At 49.8% G+C, this 19881-nt stretch overlaps 1 protein-coding gene across 4 annotated transcripts in view; it reads right to left on the bottom strand.

Moving 5' to 3' along the window:
* Window positions 1-15279: 15279 nt before the first annotated feature.
* Window positions 15280-19881, bottom strand: part of SPAG9 (sperm associated antigen 9) — a 55190-nt gene continuing 50588 nt past the window's right edge. For all 4 annotated transcript variants that reach the window (XM_069872636.1, XM_069872637.1, XM_069872638.1 and 1 more), the window contains one exon: window positions 15280-18959. In XM_069872636.1, coding sequence (XP_069728737.1) covers window positions 18844-18959 — 116 coding nt within the window. In that variant the 3' untranslated portion in view covers window positions 15280-18843. The remainder of the gene's footprint in view (window positions 18960-19881) is intronic.

Here is a 19881-nt window from a genome sequence, read left to right as displayed (position 1 = left end):
CTATTCACAGTCGCACCAAATCACTGTGGCAGTAACTTACATGGCAAAATAACATTAGGGATAGTTTTATTTTTAGCCGTCTTAATGAAATATAGCAGATGGAAATAAAGAGGAGAAACCCGTCCTATGTGACTAGCCATCTGTCTGGGGATCAGCAACAAGTATTTCATGGATCATGGCTAGAAAATTAGTGGGTAATTAATGTCAGTCTTCAAGCTACCTTGCAGTTATTCGCCGTCTTTATTCTGCTCAAATATCACTGATAACCTACCCAGCCGTGAGAGACAAACTTGTAGCACCACCCTTAGCTTCGGAGCTAAACCTTGGGTCGAGCACCAACAGTTGCTTGCAGCGCCTCCTGCACGGGTCTGCAAAGCTGTCAGTGATCACGTAGCCTTCCCCTCAGCATCTGCTCAGCTACCAAGATCCTACCGACTGTTCCAGTTGATCTAAACTGGCCGTAAAGACACTTGTATCCCACTGTTGGTTCTGTGGCACAGGATGCACTGGGACTGGCCCAGGACCATCCCCTCTGTCGTGGAAACCAGGTTACTAACTTGAACACAGAGTAAAGAGCTATTATCCAAAACTAATCTTTTTGCGTTGGGTTTCTTACCGACACGTAGCTTTTCCGAGCCCCTTAACTAGCCAGCCTGGAATCCGGCTCTTCAAAAACCGCTCCAATTACGTGTACGCACCGCTCAGTTGGAGGAAGCCTGTCTTGCTTAATGACATCCTAAACAGACACACAATCCCGAGCGCCGCTAAAGGTCACGCAGCCCGAGCTTTTCGAGACGAGATACTTATTTAATGCTGTCATGGTTATCCCCTCTCAGCGCTCACACTTGCGGCATTACGGCTCCAGTTTGTTCTCCCTTTCCTTTTTGGGAAAATCGATGCCTCGTCACAAGAAAGTTTTTCTCTTTCCCCATTAGAGAGAATTGCTTATTCTTCTCTGGCAACAGGATATTGTTATCAGGCTGGTTTAACTTTGTTTATTACCTCCATGCTGCCAGCTCCTACAATTCACTTGATGCTGTTTTGGTTATTTTTATGCTCTGATTTAAGGACACTGTGCTCCAAGACTGCACTTTAAGAAATGCCCCGAGGATCAGAGCCAAGGGAGCCATCAGTTTATTTACAGGACTGTGCTGAGCCCTGCGAGGTGCCTGAGGAAATACCTCTTTTCCTGGAAATCCACTGCTAGCTGGTAAAACTCTACTGTATGACACAAACATAATTAATCTTCGCAAAACCCAAGACACGCAATATCTGAACCTGATGTAGCAGGTGGAAATGGTGTTATTCCTCATAGAAGGAAAGTACTCCCAGTGACAGAGCTTAAACCTAGGGAATCCTATTGGTAGACCTAAGTTTTTTCCTGTATTTTCTATTACATTAATGTCCCTTTTTTTCTCCTTCTGAATGGGTAAGTAATCTCAGTTTGCTGACAAATATTCACAATATTTACAAGCATGTTCCCATCTACCCTTTGCAAGATTTATAGAATCATAGAATGGCTTGGGCTGGAAGGGACCTCAAAGTCCATCCACTCCCACCCCTGCCAGGGGCAGGGACACCTCCCATGGATCAGGGGCTCCAAGCCCCATCCAACTGACCTTGAACCCCCCCAGGGATGGGGCAGCCACCCCTGTTCTGGGCAACCTGCATCAGGGCCTCCCCACCCTCACAGAAAAACTTTTCTTCCCAAGATCTCATCACAAGCTCCCCTCTCTTGGCTTGAAACTGTTCCCCTCATCCTGTCCCTGTTCTCCCTGATTCAGAGCTCCTCCCCAGCTTTCCCAGAGCCCCTTTCCATACTGGAGGCTGCTCTAAGGTCTCCCCACACCCTTCTCTTCTCCAGGCTGAACAACCCCAGCTCTCTCAGCCTGTCCTCATACAGGAGGTTCTCCAGCCCTCAGATCATCCTTGTGGTCTCCTCTGGACTCGCTCCAACAGATCCATCTCCTTCCTGTGCTGAGGACTCTTGCAGGTACTTTTACAATTCATGGAAAGGTCCCCTCGAGTCAGCAGCAATAACTTGGCCACCTCATCCCTCTTCCTCTCGGCTCACCTTAGCTCTGCCGAAGGCGCAGGCTGTGCCGGGCAGCGGGGGTCGAGCCGGCTGGCGCGGCAGCTGGTCCTGCCCAGCATCACACCAGCCGAGGGCACTGGAGCTGGAAGGGGGATTGGGATGGCAGTTAGAAAACCATCAATCAACCCCTCCCTTCCAGCCTGCCTCTGAAAACACCTGTAAGGAAATCATTAAAATGCATCCCTGCTGTTCCCCGCAGCCTCGTCTACCGAGGTGTAAATTAGAGGAGCAGATGTGAGTTGGGTGTGCGCCGCTTCTCCAACCGAGCGGCCGCACCGGCTCTGTGCCACCACGACTCCCGCGCCAGCGCCGTGTCCGTGTGCCGTGCAGGGCAGAGGGGGTTTGCTCTGATAGTTTATCTGCCTTGAAAGTAGGGGTTGTGTGGGTCACCCTCTTCATAAACCGTGCAGATCATCCAGTTAACACTTGGAAGCTTTGCTGGAGAACTGCGAGTTATGAGTTTATGAGACATAAAATGCTGTTTGCTTTTAGAAGAAAGGATAGAGGTCATCTTGAAAACAATATACACAGTGTCCTGTGCCTCCTGTATATCCTTTGCCGTAGCCCAGTTTCTGCTCTGGTTGCATGAGCACATCTGGGTGTGCACACACCGCCTGGATGGGCAGGGATCGAGCATCTCCTGCTCTCTTCTTCCTGGAGGCTGGACAGACATAAAAGCAAAGGCACAGAGAAGCTTGCTGCCTGGAGAAGAGCGATCCCTGCTTCGCTCCTCTGCTGCACCGCTGGCTGCACTTTGAGAGGATGTACAGCCAGAAGCCAGATATTTTATATCCAAATTAAGGCAGTAAGATGGAAGGGAGGCTCCAGATCTCTCCCTCCTTTTCCTCTCCTCCTAAAATTTCAAGCAGCTAGAAGGTTGCACCGAGTCCAAGATGAGCAGAATTTCTTCATAAGCTTTCTCCAAGCCAAATCCCCCAAGAGCTAACTCGAAAGTCATTTTGGAAGAGCTGGTAGCTCTTTGGTACAGTTTCTGTTTCAACCTCAGGAACAAGGCTGAGTCTTTTGCCCCTGTGGTATGTGCCTCCTCAATTTGCCTCCCAAGGACCCCAAGGAGCCTTTTCCAGGTCTTACGTTACCTCCTCCTTCTCGCCCATCTCAGCCTGCTGGTGACAGCACTCCTAGCAGCACTCAGCTCGCTTAAAATCCATCTGTTTCTGGGCCAGATCAACCTCCCAGCTACCCAGGATCCGGGAACAAAGCCTCGTGGTTTCATGGGCCCAACGGTCTGCTAACGATAAACAAAATAATCACCCTCTCTCTCTGTGCTGCCATCCCACACGAGGAAATCCAAGGCTTTTTATGGCGCATTTAACCTGGGGCTCTACCTCTCTGTAGGGATACAGCTGGGAGTTTTCAAATGAGACCACTGGGAATTTGTTGCTCGGTTCCAATTGCGTTTCAGGGGATTTGGCAAATAACTCACAGCCTCTCTTAAAATCTCTCAGAACAGCAACAGAGAGAATTTGCAAGTTATCCACAGAGGCAGACTGCTCGGGTTCATTACACCACCAGTTAAATGTTATTTATCTCATTCCAGTTACCTAATTTTCCTGGAAAGCCAAAGGGTTGAACGCAGGAATTGGCTAGAGGAGGTTCTTCTTTCAACAGACATTCTCCGTTTAGAAATAATACCTAGAAATATCTTTTTCTAGAGTTTTCAGCCACCAGCTAGGTCAAAAAACTGCTTATTACAGGAGCTCAGATCCAAAGTTTACCACCATTCATGGGGAGCTGGATCCAAAGTTTTGGTTTGGCTGATGATGAAGAGAGGCGAGCGAGGCCAAGTAAACCCAGATCCGAACTCCTCCCAGCATCAACGGCCAGGGACTGGTTTGCTTCCAGCTTATCTCCATGAAAGCCCATGGTCTGAGCTGCAAAATCAATTCCGAAGAGGTGGAATAGAAGCATTTGGGTGAAAATGTGTTGTTGTCACTAACAGTAAATAAATAGATGAAGTCAGCTCTGCAGCGGTAAAGAAACTGCAACTGAGTGGTGATATTTTGAGTGCTGAGCTGCACCCCCAAGATCGGCACCCCAGGTCTGCTGGGAAGCTGCCATCCCCGGGAGGCAGCCAGCACCCATCCCAGGCTTTTCCGAGAGCTCCAAGCATCTCCTGTGCCATAATCCACCCAAAGGGCTTTGGTTGCTGGTGCAGGTGACACTGAGCACAGCTGCGCGGGCTGCAGGAGAGAGGCAAGAGAAGCACGGACGGTGCGTATCGTGCTATTTGATCCAAGGGATCACAGCTGACCCACCAGCAAGCCCCGACTGGCATCGCCGCTGCTGGCTGTAAAAGGGAAAGGGGGAGATGACCCGGCACAGGGGCTGGATGCTGCTCCAGTGACATAGCAGCCACCCTTGTCGCGAACCAAATTCTCTCCCTGATCCCTCATTTCGCTGCACAGATACAAACACAAACTGGCCTTTGCGGCTGAAGGAAAAGGGCAACTGTGTCTCTGTTCTCCACCAACCCCGTGCTGGCCGTGCAGACATCAAGAGGTAGAAATCTCCAGTATTTCCCAAAGCCTCAAGGCCACTGAAGTCCAAGTAGTTCCCTGCCATTGACTTTTTAATATCTGAGGGTTGTTTTCATGACAGGAATGGCAAGAAACTATAATAGAAACCCCCAAACCCCAGATTTTCTTTTGGTCACACAATGCCAGGAGGCAGACTGAGAAAATCAGTGACTGCAAGCCTTAGGACAGATAAAATTCCATTGCAGAAAGCTCCTTCCTCCTCTTCAGTGCTTGAATTCTCTTTTCCTGTAAAATATACCTACTGAGCTGGGGTGTTTCCCAAATGAAAGCAAGTTTCTGAGCCGTGTTTCGGATGCCATTCCAATGGGCACACGCCTGAATGCTGCTGAACCCCTGTTTGCCAAAGTGCCTCTCAGCCAAATACCTGGGAGCTGCTGGAGCTGAGAGCCCTGGTGGGGCAGATCCTTCAAAATCACAATATAAGCAAGCTGGTTCCTGCTGGTATTGGTTTTGCCTGCCCTTGCCAAAACACCATCTTCACTTTCCAAACTTGCTCTTGTCTTTCTGAGGAGCAAGAGGAGAATTCAGTTCATTAGGCTGGAGGGTTGGTAATCATGGAATGGTTGGGTTGGAAAGGACAGCAGCGAGCAGCAGAGGAGCCAGATCATAAAAAAAAAGCACTAAATAAACCCAATCTTAGCACCAAAGTTGATACAAAAAGCCATAAAAAGCAAGGAAAATAAAAAAGAAGAGCGCATGGCAACAACAGATCCTAGATGCCGACATGAAAGGATTTCATTTGGAAGAGGCTGCCCAAAATTCCCTCTCCTGAAGGTGATCGGCATGTTCTGTCTTAGCAGGATTGTTGCTTGCACACACACGCATACGTCAGCTTGTATTCATAGCCCGAAAATGTTCCTGTCAGTTCCACACTCCACAAATACCAGCAAGAGTTGATGTTCTGCTTCGCCCCTGCCCCAGCCCACCCCTGTTGTTGTTGCATCTGCTTGTTCCATCCATCATTGGCCCCGTCCTCAGCTTCGCCCGAGCATATGTTGCAGGAGGAGAAATATAATTAAGTTGGGAAAATTCATTTCGAGGGAACCAGATGTCTCGCACCACCTTGAACGTGTTCCCCACACCTTAATTAGCGGAGGGAAAGTGGCTGCGTGCGGCTGAGCGGCACTGCCTGCAGCGGGGACCCCGGGCAGCCCCGGCTCCGCTGCACAGCATACGGGCTCCGTCCTCCAATGCCAGGAAGCATCTTCTCCAGGAACAGCTTTTGGAGAGCTGTCACGGATTTGGAAAGGGCTCGGTGCTCACCTCGTGCCCCCATCCTGATAGCCTACCTGCCTGCTTAAGCTGCGCCTTCCCTTGGTTTTGGCTTCAGGGCCGTGTGCTTGATTTCTTACAGTCCGATGAGGGTGGTGATGTATTTGTACACTGCATTTGCATGGTTAATTTGGGTAGTTATCTCTGGTCGCTTGCCGAGTGGCTCGGTGGTGGATGGGAAGCAATAAAACTGCGCTCGGGCAATAGAGAGAGCTGCACGCGTTGAATCAGGATTAGCCGTGTGCCTACAACACTGACATCCACCTGTGAAAACGGCATTTTGATATCACTGTTTTACAAGAAATGCCTTGTTGTGCTGTAAAATGTTGCCAGAGACCTGAGCCTGGCAGTCAGGGACAGAGATTCACGGGCCAGCACCTCACGTGGAGCAGCTGGGCTGGTTCAGGTCTCTGCAAAAACCTTTGGTTCCTCTGCCAAAGCCCTAAATCCCCCCGATGGCCCTTGGATGAACTCCTGCCCCGCGGAGAGGGGAGGGATTGCGCGGAGGGGCTGGAGCGATGCTGGGGAGCCTGGAGACAGTGGAGAACAAATGGTGGCACTGCCCGAGCTGCCTGCCCGGAGGGATGCGCGCCGCAGGGCAGGGTTTCCCATCTCTGTCCGTGCTGTGTGCCCGCTCTCCAGGGAGCTGGGCACGGGCTATTTCCAGCAGCCAGGAGCGATGGGGCATTCCCTGCCCAGCCACGCGCTCACCCCCAGGGCCACGTTTCCTCCTCCCGTCCCATCCCTGCCAGCCGCCCCGGTGCCAAGGGAGGGGTGACGCAGCACCAGCCTCCTCAGCTGGAGCAGGGAGGGACAGGGGAGGGACTCAGAGTTCTTCTCCAACTTCTACCCTTGTCCCCTCTGCTCCCTCGTCTCCGCACAATCCCGCTGTGTGGGTGCCGGGAGGAACCTGCTGGTGCTGCATTTGCACCGGGGATGCATCATCCCTTACCGGGAGCACCCTGGGGTTTGCCACGCTCGCACCTCAGCCGTGCAAACCCCCAAACAACTCTCCAAAACAAATGCAACACCCCAAAACCAACACAAGGCCCCGTTCCTGTATCCCCAGGCGCATTTGGAAACGGCTGAGACAAACCCACCCGGGTGCTGGGTCCCAGCAGGAGCAGCTGGGGCAGCCGGGGGCGCGGGTGCTGCCCTGGGACAGGGCTCTGATTCGGGGCTCAGCTGCCACGCACCGTCTGCAACCCTGTCTGGGCTTCAGCTGCTGGCTGAGCAGAGCGGGACCCGTCCCCCCGCACCCTCGGAGCCGTCACGTTGTGCCGCACCGAGACAAAAATACATCCCCAGCTGCTGCCCACCTGGTGCCTGCGACGAGTTTGGGAAATGGCAATAAGAAACTGAAAATAAGAGGCCAAAAAGAGATAGATGCAGGGCTCTCACCAGAAGTGAGAGTGCTAAAAATAGCGGTGATACGATCCATCAGAGCTATAGGTCATAATTAACCACTTGAGTGTCTTTGGGCATCGTGCAAGTGCCTCTCTAGCAATAGGAAACTCACAGGGGTTTAACAGCCGAGACGGCGTGTCCTGGGCTCCCGGCGAGCCACCACCAAAAATAGACAATGTCTGGAGGGCGCCCTGGCCGGCTGATGGACCATCACCCACCCTCCAGCCTTCACAGAATCACAGAACCACTTGGTTGGAAAAGACCTTTGAGATCATCAAGCCCAACCATACCCGTCCACTACTAACTCATATCCCTGAGCACCTCATCTACCCATCCCTTGTTCCTCATGTCCAGTCAGAACCTGCCCTGGTGCAACCTGAGGTCATTCCCTCTCGTCCTGTCTCCTGTCACTTGGGAGAAGCAACCAACCCCACCTCACTCAACCTCCTCTCAGGCAGCTGTAGAGCGACGAGGTCTCCCCTCAGCCTCCGCTTCTCCAGGCTAAACTTCCCAACACACCCGTGTTGTGCAGAGCACGGCGACCTCTCCTCGGCCAGGGGGGAGCTGTCTGTGCCTCCAGGTGCTCATTTGACCAAGGAAAAGGGGGTTTATACCAATGAACTTCCCCAAGGGATGGGCTGGGAGAGCTTGTGAGAAGACAGCGCGATAAAGCTGCCGTGGAGGGAGGATCGGGCTCTCAGCCCCGTGCTCGCCCCAGAGCCAACAGGGCCAGGGCTCGGCTGATGGGGACACGATGTGAAGGTCACAGGGGTGGAGCTGGCAGATCAAAATGCCACAGTCAGTTAAAAGGCGCCTCTCAAGTCAATTTATGCCTGATATTTAGTTTCTGTAAATAGAGGATATGGTGCGTGAGACCAAGTGGAAAGTTCCTTCTTTTATTCCTCCAGAAATAAAATTATTTAACCGAGCTGCTATTTCCTGCCAACGTTTGCCTCAAACATTACACACTGAGGTAAAGGGGAAATTCAACACCAGCACAACACCCCGCAGGGATCCATTGTCTTTTCTGGGACCAGGAAAGCTCAGACTGGGAGGAAGGCATTTAAAACCAGTTCAGCTCTAAGAAAGAGCGGTAGTTAAAACCAGAATGAAATAGGGAAGGATTTTAAAAACAAATACATGACTTAATCATGATCCTAAATGAAGGTGAAGCAGCTACAAGCCATGAAGAAGCAGTGGGGTTTGGAGTTCCCTGTTACCTGTGAACCAATCTGACGTAAGCCAAGCGCTGGGAGCAGCCCCCGCGTGGAGCAGCCGGAGCTGAGCTGGATGGAGCATCCTGAGATGCAGCCGCACAACTGCCTGGGAGCACTGAGGGCATCAGCCCACCCCAGCTTGCCCGGGTACCCAGGCAGATGCCAGTTCCCAGGCTGCGTCCCCCTCCACACGCCTGCTCTGGGCTCCCGTGCGGAGCCTCTCTTACCTCCCACATGGTTCGTGTCCCGGGGGCTCACGCCTGGCCCAGCAAGCGCACGGATCCCGTATGTTCCGCGGGGTAACGTTACACGGTGGAGAGCAGACGCAGCCTGGTCGCAGGGCTGAGCCCGGAGCCAGGGCAGTGGACAGCTGGGCTCCAGCAGCTGTAGCTGCACAGGGTGCTGGGCTTGGACATGCAACATGTTGATCCTGGGGGTGAAGGCTTTGTGATCAGTGAGAAGGCATCGTGCTCTTACGCTCCTCTCCCTGCCCCCAGCTCCTGGTTCTGCACCTGCACAGCAGGACTGGAGGGTGTTGTAGCCACCTGGGGCTGAGATCAAGAAGAATTTTGGATCTCATGGCACAGCCAGTGCAGGTTTGACGAGCACGAGCGCAGGATTGGGAAGAGGAGCCCAGTGCTGGCTGCATGGCCATGGGCGAGGGTGCATCCCACCGGGTGTCCTGGAGATCGTCTGGGGGTGCAGAGCAAGACTGGGTTGAGTCAGAGGAGCCTGAAAGTCATAATTGTATTTTCTCTCCTTCTCCCTATTTTTGGCTTCAGATTCTTGGATGTCTCCTGCCTACTCCCCAGCTATGTGACAAGGAGTAGGTTTGAGATAGTAACAATATTAAAATGAGTCAAAGTGCAGCATGAGCTGAAAGTTAGAAGAAGTGCAGAATAAAAACCTCTCGGCATCAATAACAGCCAAGGAGCAGTGAGGGAGGCAGGAGATCCTCGGGAGAAGACCAGGGAGCAAAGGAGGATGGTAGCGTCCCCTGTGCTGGGTGGAAGGAAACCTCCTGGGGACTGTCACACGTTAGATGTGCTCTGCTCAGCACTGAGGAGGCAGAACCCAGAGAGGGATGGAAATGATCAGAAAATATGAGGAGAGGAGAGAGAGGGATAAGCAGGGTTCTCAGTCAATGGAAGACCAAGGGAGTTGTGGCAACAGGCTCCAGAAGTTACTGCAAATAAGAAGGAAATAAAATAGTTTCAACATGCATTGACTGCGAAAAGGGTAAGACTGAGCTGACACACTTCGTGTGACCTCCTGAAAAGCCTCAGATGAAAGGATGCTTCATCTGTGACATTTAAACCTGCTCTCAAGTCAGCAGCAAAAGAAGCTGGCCTGCCTCGGGCAGAACACGGAGCCTTCCCGAGCCTCCGTAGGTCTCTCTCCCAGTTTCATTCCCCTCCATCAGAGACGCGGAGGCTTTCCGACCAGCTCCTGCTGCTGTTAAATCCCTCGTGGTGCTCCGGCTACCGCCCCAGCCAAGCCCGGCTGCGGGACGTGGGGAGGGCAAGCTGGGACCTGATTTCTGGAGAGAGCAACCAGCACGAGGAAGGAACCAGGAACCGACACGCAGGGAAATGCTCAATTGCCTCGTGCTGCTCTCTCAGCAGGAATGGGGCTGGGGAGGAGGTGAGTCATTCGCAGCTTCCAAATCAAAGTGATCCCAGTTAACGATCACGCTTATTCATTGACTTCTCTGAGGAGGAACCCAAGAGCCTTAGCTACAGAAAACATACATCCGTTTGGAATAATCCATTTAAAGGCTGCTCTTGAGCCAGGTGCTGGAGCACTGAGTGCTGCAAGGGGGCTGCAGGAGCTTTGGGGCAGCACAGGACCCAGCATTGGCCTGGGGGAGCACAAAAACTTCATTCAAAAAGTGGGGAACAACAGAAATGCAAACAAGTCAAACATCAGAGAGATCAATCAGACCATCAAACAGGCCAAGACAAAGCAGCAGATGTCTCTCAGTTTGTGGTGATGCCAGCGGAGTGGAGAAGACAGCGAACCAAGGTTAGAACAAAGCGCCAGCAGGGATGGGAGAAAAGTGACTTAGAAACCTTGGTGGACAAGCTTGCCAAGAGGGGAATGGTGTTAATGGAATGGTGTTAATGCCCCCTCACTCCTCGTCAGGGCAGCAACCAGCCCAGCACCTCACATGCCACAAGAAAAATCAAACCTAAAGCTCCTTTATTGGGAAAGGAGAAGGCGCTGGCTCGGGAATAAGTCATCCCGTTGAGGAGGAGGAAGGAAAGACCGCGTCTCCCCCATTTGCCCAAGGCTGAAGTTGTTCTTGTGCTCCCTACGTGGTAAAAGATGAACTAATGGTATTTTTGGGGCAAACCTGATTCCTCTCCACCCTTCTCGTGCCCTCGAGTCGAGGTTTGCAGCCTTCTTAATCCCACGAGCAGTGCAGCGACGCTCCCGCGGGCGCATGAATGGCCCCATTGAAGTCATGTGCTGCGACTTGCCGGGAGCGCTTAGGAGTTTGCAGGGTTGAGACTGCGGAGCCCAGGGCTCAGTTCTGGGAGGAGCGTCCCGGACACTCCACAAAACCCAAACGCCCCCAGACCACAGGTTCCAAGCCGCTCACCTGGCAGGAACACTGAACCTGAGGCTGGATGCTCAGCACAACCCAGGTTCCTGTCCTCGGGCCACCAGCTCGGCTCTTGGCATCGTGTCAGCTCCAGTGTTTCTCACAGCCCTGAGCGGCCCAGGACGGCCCTTGGTAACTGCAATCCAAAAGAAAATGTTTAAACATTCCCCAAGTGAGTAGGGTTGATAAAAACGTTTAATTACTACACTTCCTAAAGCATCCCAGAAAGCACAGCGCTGTCGGGCAAATAAAATCTCTAAATAGCTCCAAGCTATTAAAAGCCAATAGCTTTTTGCACCCTTCACAGCCATAAGACCTGCGGAAATAAAGATGCCGGATGCTGACGGGATTTAGAGGGAGGGCGCGGTGTCACCAGGAGGTGATGTGGCGCTGGCCAAGTCCCTCGATTGCACCGTGTACCTGGCGATGCCTCCCTCTTCGCTGGCGCCCAGCTCTCCTCACGGAGCATCCCGCGCTCCCCGCGGGGCGGTACCTGCCTGCTCGCCGCGTGGGGAGCATTTCCCAGCACAGTATTTGTGCTAAGAGACGATCGACTCCTTATTCCAATCACAGGGTGTATTTTATATTTTTAATCAGAAGCTATAAAATCCAGGAAATGGGGATTTATGGCCTATAAAAGGTTTAGTAGAGCTCTGACCAACCAGCTTATGCATCTTTATTGACTCCTGGCCTTGGCTGGGGCTCCTGTTGCAGCGACCCATGAAGCTCACGTTGTAGCACGTCTTTATTTGGGCTTTGTTAAAGACTAAATGCTGTTGGGTTCTGAGACGGGGGCTTAGGGCGTGCGTGGGCACCTGCTCTGAGGTCCAGGAGAGCTGGGCAGCACCGACATTCAGCTTCCCAGGAGGAACGGGGCTACATCGAGTGAGAAAACCCCACCACAGCCTTGGTCCTTGGTGTTTGCAGGAGGGCCACGAGTGCTCCTTCCTTAGCCCTCACTCATCCTTTCAGGTGAAGATGAGTCAAAGTCTTTGACTGGGCAGCTTCAACAAGGAGGTGCACACACCTCTTTGCTTGCAGGAGGGGCTGATCCTGGAGAGGAGGCGACTGAGGGCTTCGCAGTGTTTCTGCTGTGATGCCAGAGCTGCGGGGATGACCCAGAGCATCCCAAGTCTCTCTGAGGCCACCCCCACAGCAGTTCTGACTGCTCCTTTTCATGAGAATCGGCCAGTTGCAGGCATTTTACCTTCCTGATGCCAAAGAGCTTTTGAGCACCAGAGTCCTGAGCTTCTTGCAGAGTGAAACCACAGCAGAACCCATCCTGGTAGGGTCTGAAGAGCCTGGAAGACCAGCCCTGCAGGGATCGTGATACGAGCTCCACCTCACCTCGTCCCCAGACGCTGCACGCCCCCCTCTCCGCTCCAGCTCACTGTGTCCGTTTAACCACGGCTTTGGCCCAAAGCTGATATTTTAGGCACCCACAGAGCGTTTATCTGCAAGTGAGTCAACCGGACTCTAATGGGTTTGTGGATGCCGCACGATTCACCTCTCTCCTATCTCAGGGATTTTCATTACCTTCTGGGCAATTTTGATGAGAACTATTTTCCCTGCCCACGCGCACATCCTGCTGCTCTCTCATTGAACACATCAATTAGCAGCCAGAAAAGTCCTCAGCATCTTTTCTCTCCCAGCTGCCTTTAACACCGTTTCCCAGAGCCGTTACCCACCCCGAACCGCTGCCAAGGTTGGCCTGGAAGCCTGAAACTCTTCACACTTGGTCCACGTGCTTCTCATCTCTGGAGGCATCTCTGCCAACCCTGGGAGCAGAAACCAGGCGAGCAGGGACGGAGCCGCGCTCGGCACCCACATCCCTGCGGCAGCAGCAGGAGGAATGAAAGCGGTGGAAGAAATGTAACGCTTCCTCTTAGTATGGACCACAATTCCAGCTGCCTTTGCACACCCGTGAGCTCTCCAATTCCTACTTTTTAATCCTGCTGGGATGCAGACAGCTGCACCTTTTTCCATCAACCCAGTTGTTTCCACAAGGTAGAAGAGGAGTCTTCAAACCTGATGGAGTAAGAGGCTGAGGGGTGACCTCCGGGCTCGTCCCGCTTCTGCTCTCTCCTCCAGCCTTTGCTCTCAGCCGGCAAGCGGTGCCATCACCCAGGACGCAAGGATGTGTGGTCGGAACCAAGGCAGCACCTACCAGCTGGGCTTTTTCCCTTAAACCCCAAAGCAAGCATCAGCCCAGCTTCATTTTCAAGCAGACCCTGAGAACGGTGCCTGCACACCGAGCTGTGGGATGGCTCAGTGATGACTCCACCACCACCACGCTGGTCCAGACACGGCAGCAGCTCCATCCCTGCTCACGCAGAGCCGGGGCCCCACAGCCCTTGGGATGCGGTGCTCCCCATCTCAGCCCCACACGCAGGACTGAGAAGCAGATGTGGAGTCCGGGAAGGTTTCCAAGATGTTCTTTTTCCCCTTCCTTCCTCATTGAAGCTCCAGAACTGAGACAGCCCCCGGGCGCAGCGTTGTTTTCTGCAGAGGTGCCGGCGGCGGTTGGCGATGGCAGCATCCCCCCCTTCGGCTGCAGAAGGCACCTGCCCCTTGGCCTCCGCGGTGGAAGAGGGAAGGACCCACGGCTGGATGCGAGGAGCGTCGTTCCACTCATCACGGCAGCTGGATGGTGGCTCTGAACTGCTCTTGCACAGGAGGGGTATGAACCGAGCGGGCTGTGAACCCACAAACTGGAGCAGAGCCTCCCTGCGAGCTGGAGAAGCAGCCGGTGGGCCATGAAATAGTCACCTTCCCCATCCTGCCCAGCTGCTTCCCAGCATGAAGGCCTTTTCCTTGTCTAAGCATGAGGCACAAGGGCCAGAAGAGGTTCCAGGCTGCCTGGGCTCTTGGCTGAGTCCGTACCAGAGGCAGACGGACGCCACAACGCGACTGAACCGGCCAGAGAGGTGAAGGCAAGGGAGAGCCACCTTCTGATGATCAAACATCCCAATCCCCCTTTCCTTTCTGCGGCCGCTGACACCACAGCTTCACCTTGAAGAGCTGTTAAAGGCAAACAGAAAGAAAGATTGGGAGAAAGCTCCAGCAGAATGAATCTTCTGTGTAGGTCTCCACGTTGCCTTTGAGTTGTAAGAGCACCATCTTGTGTTTGAACAGGCTGTGGGCTGGGCCCGCTCTGGGGTGTCCATCCCAGCCAGAAGAAGGAGCAGGTCAGCACAGGGAACAATCCACATCGCTTCTCCTCAGCTCCCTCCTCGCCATCGCTTCACGGTCTTTTGTAAAGCAGCGACACCAAGATATATTTTTAAGCACCAAGATGCTGAAATTTCCAGCTGGTAGAAGCCTGGGAACAAGACACTCGGCATTCACTGAACCGTGGTTAATTCCTATGTTTGCACGAGGAAAGATGAAGGATTGGCACCCTGGGTGTACTCAAAATCAACATCCTTACGTGCCGCCAGCAGCGCTGGAGAAGCACACGAGTACCGTGGGGTTTAATGTTCGCACAGGCAAAGCCGGGTGCTGAGGGGAGCGTGGCCCCGGCACCCCAGGGGCACCACAACCCCTTCTAACAGCCAAGCAAGCGCCATCAGTGCCACAGATAGATGCTCGTCACATGCTAATCTTGATAACCTGCCAGGAGAAATGGGGTTGAAAAGGGGCAAGTGAGGAGGGGGAACCCAAAGCTGGCATTCCTCAAGCGGAGAGAACTCTCCTGCCACCCCGTCCCCACTCCTCGGAACATGCACTTGAGCTTCCATGGAGCTTTGAGAAGCTCTTCAGAACAGTTGAAGAACAAATTCCAGCGTCAATTCCAGCCCATTTCACATCAGGGCAGTTAAGTCTATCCCCCCACCCCGGATCCTCCTCCTATGAATCGGCGGGTCTGGGGGCCACACAGCATCATCTGGGAGCCAAGCAGCAACCAGCTCATCTTCAGGGTTTCTGTGGATGCCCAGGACGACAGCAGGAGGACACCAGTTGTGTCATGTATATATATGAGTTGTGACTCAAATATATTCCCACCTGTGCTTCTGACAGCGACATTTGGCTGCTAGTGTGAAATACACAATTCTTATGCTTTCCAGTAGCATCAAACCCCTTTGAATTTAAGGAGACTACAAAGAACACACCGATCCGATGCATGTTTCATATACATATTTATATATATTTCATGTACAAAGTTACATTCTGAACCCCATGGATTCAATAATAGAAATAAATACTGAAATAACTACACTGCTATCTGAGCTTTCCCGCTCACAGAAAAGAAGCCTCAAGTTTGAACAGACAGCAAGTTTAACGCTGTAGTATCCATCTCGGATTACAGAGGCAAGTAAAATTCAGCGTAAAGTGTCCAACAGACAAAACCTCCAAAAATTACAGACCATAAAATGTTTAAAATATATGCTTAAAAGATTGAGCAATGTGCATCAACAAAATTAATAAAGGAAACTTAATCTTGTTAGAGGGCAGGAGAGACATTTAGTGTATAGAAAAATGCTTTGAGGTGCAACATAGGTCATTACAATATAGCATAACCCTGTTAGAAAAAGAAAAAAACCATTTCATTTCCCTACAGAACTGTGTTTGAGTTTACCGTGTCTCGTTTTAGAGAGCAGGGCCTTCACAAGACCCTGTCTCAACAGGGCCACTTACAAGAGTGCTAAATCAGGTTTAATCCTTTGGTAACTTTTATAATACTCACATGGAAATAAATATTCAGTTACACAGCATTTTAAAAGACACACATTCTTTAGAACAGTTAGTATAATAAAACAGGTTTAACGTTTGTTACTAAGGCAGCCTATGATAAAGTGTCTACGCTCTGCCAGCTCTATCTGATCCAACGCAGGAAGACCTTTACAAGAAATGGACAATGCAGCAGCTTATACAACGCGTTTCACCTTGACCATGCAAACACCCTTACCCAGGCAAGTAATGTGCTGCATATTTTGTGCTCGAAATGTTTCCAAACTATTAAACAAGCTGTAGCTATCGAGAGATTAGCTCCTATGGATACGATGCTTTAATCGCATGAGTGTATGCGTAAAGACATTCTTGAGACGGGTTTGTAGGAGTGTGTTGTCACCCCAGTGGCGGGGGTTCCACGTGCTGTGCTCACCAAAGAGACCCCAAGGAGAATCTAGAAGCCCCAGTGCACTGCGGCGACAACAGGGACCCGTTCGACCGACTGTACCTCGGGACAGGGGAGAGAGTTTTAAAACGAGAAATACAGAGAAGTGCACATGCCTTTCATCCACACCCACAGTGGTATGCAGCTCACCGACCGTCTGCTTCCAAACTCTTCCACTTTGGGACAGAAACAATCGTTCTCTGAAAAATTTGCAAAGGTTGGCCCCCGGAGGTGACAAAAATGGCACGGTGGACCAGATACATTTGGCAAAGGACCAGGTACACACTTGCCAGATTGAACTGCTCTGATAGCAGGAAAGCAATCCAGAGAAAACAGCTCATCGCTAAGTACAAATAAAAAGTTATAAAAGAACCGAAGAACAGAATTGTGCGCTTTTTTTTTCTGAGAACATGAGAATGTGACAATCAAGAAGTGAGTAAGAGCTTTGGAGACTGTGTTTTCCAAAGAGAAAAACAAATTAATTGAAGAAGATGGCAGGAGAAGCAATGAAACTGCACCGCTCACAGTGAAGGTTCTGCACAACAGTACAAGTTTAGACAGCATTTGTCCTAGACATCCAATTCCATGAGTTAATTCAGATGTGCCCCAGGTTCAGCACGCATGTCTCTAAGTTTTAAATGGGTCTTTGAGTGTTTAGTCAGTTAACTTTTCGTATTGGTCTAACTTTTAAAAAGCTCCCAGACTTTATCTTTAAGCCAAAGTACTTTAAGAGTGACTTTAAAGACGAATTTGGAAAGCAAATTATGAACAACATGCTCTCATCACTTTTGGCATTCTGAAGAGAAAAATACTACCAAGATATTAGACATCTTTAATAAGGATTTTTTACTACATAGTTCATGTCCTAAATACATATTTACGAGAGGAACAGCTGTGTACAAAATATGTTGCTTAAAAAGTATTTATACATAGAAATCTAACCAATAGACCTGAATGGAGTTTTTCTGGTTTATCAGCTATGATATGCATTTGAAAAAGCTGCCTAAATATATATTTACACAATAGACCTCAGCTAAATGTGTTCATTTAAAAAATTAAGAAAATATATAAACACATGTTCGCCTGATAGACCAGAAGTGCTCCTATTGCATAAAAATGTTTAGGCAGTTTTAAAAAAGTTTCTATATTTACTCCTCCGAAACTGTTCCGCTCTCTCACATCGAATTTCTAAATTCCTCTGCTAACCCGAACAGAACAGTCCCAGCCTTTTGGGGGCAAATGCTGGATGTTTATTTAAACCCCTCAGAACTTTTCCTTTCCAGAGTCTAAATGAAAGAACAAATCTGGAGTTTAAAATATTCTGAAGTACAGAAGGCATGATGAGTTTAACTTAGGTCTGATACTGATGTAGGAAATTCAATGTAAAAGGAAGACAGTCTTCAACTCACGCTTATGGTTAAAAAAATAGATGGTGAGTAGACAGAATGTCAGCCCAGTATTAGAGTCTCCTGACTTTCATCCATTTACTCAATCTTTGTGTTACCTGCTAGCGTTGTTGCTAAACTCTTTATTTCTACTAAATTGGGGTAAGCAACTACAAAAAATACATTTTGTACCTAATGATCTGGCACTAAAGTTCTTTTACAATCTCACTTGGGCAGAATGCGTTTTTCCTGTACACTCTCAGTCTTTTCTCATGCTCTAATCGAGGTCTCTAACCTTCACACGTGTAGTGCCTCATGAGTCTGACCAGCTAGGCAGAGAAGATCATTCTAGTGCTTAGGACATAAGGAGTTAAGACATGAAAAGAACAAAACATCCCCTCTTCAAGAATTTTACAGTTATCTTCAAAATTTAAACCATCCTAAAAATACCCTTTGGAAACAGAGTTGTTCCATGTCAGGGAAATGGGAAACCGCTATGCTCAAATGAATTCATTATCGAGGGCAGCAGTTCTCAAACTTTAAGGTTTGATAGAGAAAACATGTAATTTTATTTAAATAATGTCATCTTAATTCCTATACAATCCTCTCTTCCTCCCAGAAAGTCTGATGAACGTAACAAATTAAACCGTATACGCTATGTAAGCAAGATTTTCCAGGTTGGAAAACAGAAGCTGAAATTTACAGTTTGCTCCAGCCCTCATGGAATATTTGGATGACTCTTCGCAATCCATCTTATAATTTGTCAATTTTTTACTACTCTGGGAATAACTTTGCTGTTTTACTCAATGCATTCTACAGTGAAATGAAGCTCAGTTGGAATAAAGCCGAACTCAAGTGAGACTACCAAAGAAGTGAACTACATTAGATCGCTGTGGTACAGTAAACCTGATGTCTTGGTTGCTCACTACGGTGTGCACACCAGTTTGGAGAAAGATCTCATTTCATTGCACCGTTCCACATAACACGGGTGCAGTAAAACAGCACAAGCTAATTCCTGTATAGTCAAAGGTATGACAGATCTGCAATATAAAGTTAAACAGCAAAGAAATGCTTCAACATCGTGTAGTGAAACAGGTTTCACAAAATAAAAAAACATGCAGAAGCTTTTTTTTTTCTTTTTTGCTTTTTTTGCTTCTTTAAGGTCTCCAGCTGCATCCTACAGGCTCACTCAGTGCCACACATCACTTGCCACACTATCAAGTGACTCCTCTCAGCTTTGGCTACAGAAGGTTCAAGTTGTAGAGCTTCTCCAAGGAGTTCAGATTCTCCACCTTCATCACCTGAAAAACAACAGCTTTGATTGAGGTGGAAAATCCAGCATTAACATCAAATAGAGCAAGACAAGTGACATTAGGGTTTACAAGAAAAAAACTATGAAAGACAGCAGTTGCTATATGCTCATATAAAAGCACGTTCAATATTGAATATATACATTGCAAACAAAGTCTGTGGCACAATTATTTCAGAGCCTACTGTCCTGATGGTCATATTCTTCACTTCTACCCCTCAAAATTAACTGCACTTTACTAAGTATCCACATTCTACACATTTCATTACCCGTAACTCTTTAAAGCAGAGAAACAATCACCCAACCTGCAAACTTTTAGTACCTCCCAGGCAGAAACAGAGATGGTTTTGCTATAACAAAGGGTGCTAACAAACACAGAAACCACATGAAGCACCCTGGCAATCAGAGCAGAACTGGAGCACAGGTGAGACAATGCAACATTCACATATATGACGAACTTTTCCCCTTCTTCACTCTTGTTCGAGTCACCCTAGCTCGTCACAACCCAGCAGCACTGGAACAGGCAGCCTCAAGCCTCTTCTCCATTACTCTTCAACGAGGAGAGCAGTTTTGTGACTGTCTGCACTCCTGGTGGTATGAGCTGATTCAGATAAGAGGTGACAGACAAACCACCAAGGAAAAGTGCATGTAAAAAGCAATAAACATCAATGCAGTCTTGTGATACAGAATGCACACCGGTTCAATCAGATGAGATAAGAACCAACCTACAGCTTCAGGAAGGTTTGATGTCACAGTTTGGCTGGTTTTCTGAGGAATCTAAACACAAAGTAGCCCACACACGCTCTTGAGCCAGTTTGTTGCACCGATGCATTGAATTTTAGCTTGAGTGTTCTTCATCTAATACATGACTGGTTTTGGAGTCAGTCTGCATATTTCAATAACTAAGGACAAGT

The sequence above is a fragment of the Phaenicophaeus curvirostris genome, chromosome 19 (assembly GCF_032191515.1).
Source record: "Phaenicophaeus curvirostris isolate KB17595 chromosome 19, BPBGC_Pcur_1.0, whole genome shotgun sequence".
Classification (NCBI taxonomy): domain Eukaryota; kingdom Metazoa; phylum Chordata; class Aves; order Cuculiformes; family Cuculidae; genus Phaenicophaeus; species Phaenicophaeus curvirostris.
This window is presented reverse-complemented; position numbering and strand designations above follow the sequence as displayed.